Genomic DNA, 6,257 nt, shown 5'->3' with positions numbered 1-6,257 from the left:
GACTGTGACTTTGCACCATTACAGGAAGGGCTCAGTTCCCAGTCAGTGTTGTTTTGAACGCCATTCTGCTACTTGTGTGATGGGAGTACAACATTCCACAGTGATTTCTAAACGGGCCATGGAGCCACACCCACGGTGCAGAAGCTCTGGCTTCTGCTCTCCAGCCACATCATTCAGTGTAGTGCACCCTGGGTTATTAGGTTTAAGGACAGCGACTTGCTAACATTCAATAGGAAAAAAATAAATGATAGTGACACATCATAATGGAAAAAGTCTTGCGTATTACTGATCCTTAACAAGAGCGGTTTAATGGTTTTGTCTAGGTCCATATACTTTTTAAAAATGTGGAGCATTTGGACATCAGAAATGTCAACACAAGAAAATATGGAGTAGATAACATGTATCTTTGTCATTTATTCATGTACAAAAGGTTTTCAAAGCGATACATTTCCATTACTTTAAAATCTGTCACATTTTCATCACAATGTACAACTTAAGATTAATGTATGCAAAAAGAAGTGATAGAAGTAAGAGAAATCTTAACAGATTAATTTTTACAGGTCGGACAGAAATACATTACAACTTGAAGAATGTCCCTTCTAGATTTTTTCAATAGTGCATGTACAATAAATAAGTATAAAATATATCTCTGTTATCAATCTGAAGAATTTTAGAAACACATAAAACATACAAATCACTAACAAATTACAATCTCCGAAAAAAGACCAGCTATTTCGGCATTTTCGTGCTTCTTGCCAGATGGAATACAAGTTGCCAATCCTTTTAACAGGTTTAAACCCAAACAAATAACATAGCTGTGCTGTTCCGTGTTATACTGGGGCACTGCAGACATGTAGAACTATTCTTCCTTCTCTCTCTCTCTCTCTCTCTCTCTCTCTCTCATGCTACAACAAACAAACTGACCACATCCTCCGCTAAGCAATCATTAAATGGCGAACCTCACAACATTCACAATCAAACCTTTTTGGGGAAGGACATGGAGGCAGACACCAGAGAGTGGGCATAAAAAAGGAGGAATGTGGCGCATTACTTATTACTCTCTGAAGCGGAAAGTATATTCACACTGACGACACGATCCGAAGAAATCACGTAACGTCCACATTATCACGTACATCGACATCGCACATCAATCCTGGTGGGAAGGGAGCTGACACAAACGCATGCTTCTTTTTGATTTTCTGTCGGAGTTCAGTAGTCCTGGGTGGGTGGGTGTGGTTACAGGGCAGTGGTGCTGATGGGAGTCCCTGTGTCCCGCTGTACTCTCAAAGCTTCACCTTCCTCACTATAGGGATGGGCAGCACTTGATGGAGTTTGGCCCGCTCTTCATCCACAGCCAGTCGTACCCACTCGGGCCGGAAGCTGCCTTTGAAACCCACGAAGGCCAGTTTATCTGGAGCAAAGCAGAAGAGATCTGAGCCAGGTGAATGAAAGCGTCTTAGTTAACTTAAACCTGCAGACCTGCTATAACGACACTGTAAGCACGTGGCTGACTTTGGCTTTTTTTGTGTGTTTAAACGGTTAATTTCATTTGTGTGTGTGTGAAAACCCTTACTTTGGTTTGGTTTTTCCAACATGTGGCTGCCTGTCTTACTGGTAAAAAGTGTGCAATATTTTTCATTGAAATGTCCCAGAATGCCATGAGCATGGACTTGTTTCAGTGCTTCCACCATAAAAAATAACCAAAGGTATGAAAAAAAAGTCTAACTGTAAGAAGGCATTGCACTCTAAACTAAAAAGGTTTTGGCCAGGAAATTAAGTGTAACGTGTGAAAGTAATATGTGAAGGGCGAAGCAAGAGGAAGAAACCTGCTGCTCTGGCATGTGTGTGTGATTTTGTATGTGGTGGTTTGTGTGTGCGTGTGTGTGCTGACCTTCACACATATGTGTGACATGTTGTAAATGTTCAGCTGCCTGAGATGGAGACTTTATGTAATATTTATCTGATCTTTATTGCAAAGCCTCCACATGCATCACCCAGAACACCTTCCTTTACTCTGCACACTGGCTCCCCCAATGGAGCAATCTGAGCAGTAATTGTAAAACATCAGAATTACAGGATAACTAATTACTAATTACATAATGTCATGCTTTTAATGTAATAGTCACAGGAATATTAGGGCCATAATGAGCCTCCACGGAGGCATTAAGTAAGTGTTTAAAGTTAAACTAAAGTTAACATAGGCAAAGCATTACTGCCCCCTGTTGTTTATGAGTGCAAGTCATATGCATTAAGACTAATATGCTATTTCTAACACACAGAAATGCATCAAAACATACCGACACGATTCACAGAATTACGCAGAAAGTATCCATACATCGAGACTGAATGTAAAATATTAGGTTTTGTTTAGGTTTTTTTAAGTACTTTTGCAGAATGATTAATAAATTAAATGTTTCATACACAAATCCCTCAATTGGGCTTTTCATCTGGTCATTTTGTCAGTCTAGCCAGAGCATCTGTAACAGTACAAACACATTTTTGTACTGCATTAGAAGCCCTAGCAAAGCACAGCCAATGCAGCGCCAGAAAAAAGCAACTCACGCCAACTCCCCAAATCTCTTAACTCGTTCATCTTTTGACAGAAACCCAGCAATAAAGCATGTGGTGCTGTTTGGTACCTTTCAGTTTCACATTCTGGTCTGCACCCAACCTTTCAAGCACTTTGGTCCATGGTCCTCTCGTGACCAACTTGCCCTTAGAGGTAACCAACACTATAGACCTGAAAACGTATGAAGAAGAGTCATGGTGTCAGGTCTCTTGCTTTTAAACATTCTCAGAAACAGTGTAGTCGACATCGAGTAACCTTCAACTTTACCATATAAAAGGTTCAAAGCGTATCTGACAGTGTAAACCGGGTGCTGGTATGAGAGAGTGCTCACTCGTTTTTCAGACTGCTGATGTAGTTCTCGATCTGTGCTGGGATTCCCATCAGCACAGCATTCCTGAAGCCTTTCTTCTCCAGCACTTGGCCACTGTGGCCATCCAGCACGGTCAAGTGCACCCCGTCCTCTGATTGGTAGATCTTCTTGCCGTTGACCTGTTCAAGTGACCAATGGGTAAGCAGATTGGTTTCTTCCGATTACTGAAAGTTAATAGATGCTGAGGATTGCAGGAATTTGGGTCAGTAACAGAACTGTAAATCCTCCTGTCGATTTTTATTCATACAGGAAAATCCAGTTGAATAGCTGTGAAAAATGAATGAACTTATTAACAAAGAGAGAGTCTCTTCCACCATTTTGCCATCAATCTCATACAGCGAGAGCTGTATGGGGCAGAAGGGCTTATTAACAACCATGACTGGTCTTAGTAGCTGGAAATTAGCATGTAAAAACACGGGTGCCCCTTACCTCTGTGTAGGAGAAATCCTCTTTGATGTGGAAAAAGCGTGTGTTGTAGGACTCCAACCGAACTTCCAGGAAGTGCTCAGACACTTGAGGCTGCAAGAACATCCACCATACACTCAGACATTCACTGTTTCTTGGCTTCTAATGTGACAAATTCCGATGAAGGTTCTAGACTACCACGTAACGGTATGGAAAACCAACTACAATGAAGTGTAAAGATGAACCGTAACAAATATCAGTGTCGGCTAGCACAACAGCCACTGCCACACTGGGAACTGGGCAGAGCTACACTGAGGGAAGTGAGTTAAAAAATAAATAGAGCTGATCATAACAAAGAGGCCGTTCAAATCCATCTTTACCAGTCTGGAGCGGGGCAGTTTCTTGGGCATGGGCACATTCACGACAGGCACCTCGGCGTATTTTGGATAGGCCTCTGTCATACAGTCGCTAGGGGCGCTCCCCCTGGGGATGACTGCCTTGATTTTGACCCTCTCGCATCCCTTCGCAGAGCAGAAGGAGAAGTCATCCTTCTGATTGTGTGCCTGGACCTTCAGGAAGAGCAGCCTGCCGGAGGAGCCACAGCACGCCAGGTGTCAGAGAGGACACACGCAAGCGATGGAGAGGATGCACACATGCGACAGAGAGGACACATGCATGTCACAGAGAGAAGAGTTAACATTTGTGCAAAAAGGGCCTCTTCCATTCTTAGACTAGGTTCACGTTTCAGTGCATGTATCAGGGGGTTTCACAAACATCTGAGACCAGGCCCAGTTAGTGTGCCCTAACATACATCACTGGGACCCTGACAAACAGCAACACCTATGCAGCATGTGCTCAGGCAGCTGTGTCCTCCTCCCAGTGCCAATAGCCTTACCCAGTGTCCTCCTCCCAGTAGTAACAGCCTTACCCAGTGTCCTCCTCCCAGTAGCAATAGCCTTAATAGCCGCTGGGTAATAGCCTTACCCAGCGTCTTCCTCCCAGTACTAATAGCCTTACCCAGCGTCCTCCTCCCAGTACTAATAGCCTTACCCAGCGTCCTCCTCCCAGTACTAATAGCCTTACCCAGCGTCCTCCTCCCAGTACTAATAGCCTTACCCAGCGCCCTCCTCCCAGTACTAATAGCCTTACCCAGCGTCCTCCTCCCAGTACTAATAGCCTTACCCAGCGTCCTCCTCCCAGTACTAATAGCCTTACCCAGCGTCCTCCTCCCAGTACTAATAGCCTTACCCAGCGTCCTCCTCCCAGTAGTAATAGCCTTACCCAGCGTCCTCCTCCCAGTACTAATAGCCTTACCCAGCGTCCTCCTCCCAGTACTAATAGCCTTACCCAGCGTCCTCCTCCCAGTACTAATAGCCTTACCCAGCGTCCTCCTCCCAGTAGCAATAGCCTTACCCAGCGTCCTCCTCCCAGTAGCAATAGCCTTACCCAGCGTCCTCCTCCCAGTAGCAATAGCCTTACCCAGCGTCCTCCTCCCAGTAGCAATAGCCTTACCCAGCGTCCTCCTCCCAGTAGCAATAGCCTTACCCAGCGTCCTCCTCCCAGTACTAATAGCCTTACCCAGCGTCCTCCTCCCAGTACTAATAGCCTTACCCAGCGTCCTCCTCCCAGTAGCAACAGCCTTACCCAGCGTCCTCCTCCCAGTAGCAACAGCCTTACCCAGCGTCCTCCTCCCAGTAGCAACAGCCTTACCCAGCGTCCTCCTCCCAGTAGCAATAGCCTTACCCAGCGTCCTCCTCCCAGTAGCAATAGCCTTACCCAGCGTCCTCCTCCCAGTAGCAATAGCCTTACCCAGCGTCCTCCTCCCAGTAGCAATAGCCTTACCCAGCGTCCTCCTCCCAGTAGCAATAGCCTTACCCAGCGTCCTCCTCCCAGTAGCAATAGCCTTACCCAGCGTCCTCCTCCCAGTAGCAATAGCCTTACCCAGCGTCCTCCTCCCAGTACTAATAGCCTTACCCAGCGTCCTCCTCCCAGTAGCAATAGCCTTACCCAGCGTCCTCCTCCCAGTAGCAATAGCCTTACCCAGCGTCCTCCTCCCAGTAGCAATAGCCTTACCCAGCGTCCTCCTCCCAGTAGCAATAGCCTTACCCAGCGTCCTCCTCCCAGTAGCAATAGCCTTACCCAGCGTCCTCCTCCCAGTAGCAATAGCCTTACCCAGCGTCCTCCTCCCAGTAGCAATAGCCTTACCCAGCGTCCTCCTCCCAGTAGCAATAGCCTTACCCAGCGTCCTCCTCCCAGTACTAATAGCCTTACCCAGCGTCCTCCTCCCAGTAGCAATAGCCTTACCCAGTGTCCTCCTCCCAGTAGTAATAGCCTTACCCAGTGTCCTCCTCCCAGTACTAATAGCCTTACCCAGTGTCCTCCTCCCAGTACTAATAGCCTTACCCAGTGTCCTCCTCCCAGTAGTAATAGCCTTACCCAGTGTCCTCCTCCCAGTAGTAATAGCCTTACCCAGTGTCCTCCTCCCAGTAGTAATAGCCTTACCCAGTGTCCTCCTCCCAGTAGTAATAGCCTTACCCAGTGTCCTCCTCCCAGTACTAATAGCCTTACCCAGTGTCCTCCTCCCAGTAGTAATAGCCTCGTGCCTGGTGCATGTGGCTGATTTTGTCTCTCTGGGCAGTTTTGATGAACGTGCCGGTCTTCCTTGTCTCCTTCGTGAGGCGATTATGAATGTCAGAGATGATGCTGAATGTGGTGCCTTTTGGGTAGCAGAAGCCTATAGTTATCCAGTCGTTTCTGTTGAGGGAAGTCAGAGCTTAAAATAGACAATTCCTCTAGTGGCACATTATGAACACGAGGTGGCGGAACAGAGCAGGTTTTTGTTCCAGACCAAAGGTTTCTACTACAGAAGACCAGTGTAATTGTACAAAATGAATTCTTATTTTTTCAAAAGAT

General features: G+C 46.4%; 1 protein-coding gene across 2 annotated transcripts in view; it reads right to left on the bottom strand.

Annotated features, from left to right (window-relative positions):
- Positions 1-385: 385 nt before the first annotated feature.
- cemip (cell migration inducing hyaluronidase 1) overlaps positions 386-6,257 on the bottom strand; it is a 65,351-nt gene continuing 59,479 nt past the window's right edge. For both annotated transcript variants that reach the window (XM_035523592.1, XM_035523595.1), the window contains exons 24-29: positions 5,913-6,098; positions 3,725-3,929; positions 3,369-3,458; positions 2,901-3,058; positions 2,640-2,740; positions 386-1,411 (exon numbers count right to left, since the gene is read on the bottom strand). In XM_035523592.1, the coding sequence (XP_035379485.1) occupies positions 1,284-1,411; positions 2,640-2,740; positions 2,901-3,058; positions 3,369-3,458; positions 3,725-3,929; positions 5,913-6,098 (868 nt within the window). In that variant the 3' untranslated portion in view covers positions 386-1,283. The remainder of the gene's footprint in view (positions 1,412-2,639; positions 2,741-2,900; positions 3,059-3,368; positions 3,459-3,724; positions 3,930-5,912; positions 6,099-6,257) is intronic.

This window comes from Electrophorus electricus, chromosome 1, assembly GCF_013358815.1.
Source record: "Electrophorus electricus isolate fEleEle1 chromosome 1, fEleEle1.pri, whole genome shotgun sequence".
Taxonomy (NCBI): domain Eukaryota; kingdom Metazoa; phylum Chordata; class Actinopteri; order Gymnotiformes; family Gymnotidae; genus Electrophorus; species Electrophorus electricus.
This window is presented reverse-complemented; position numbering and strand designations above follow the sequence as displayed.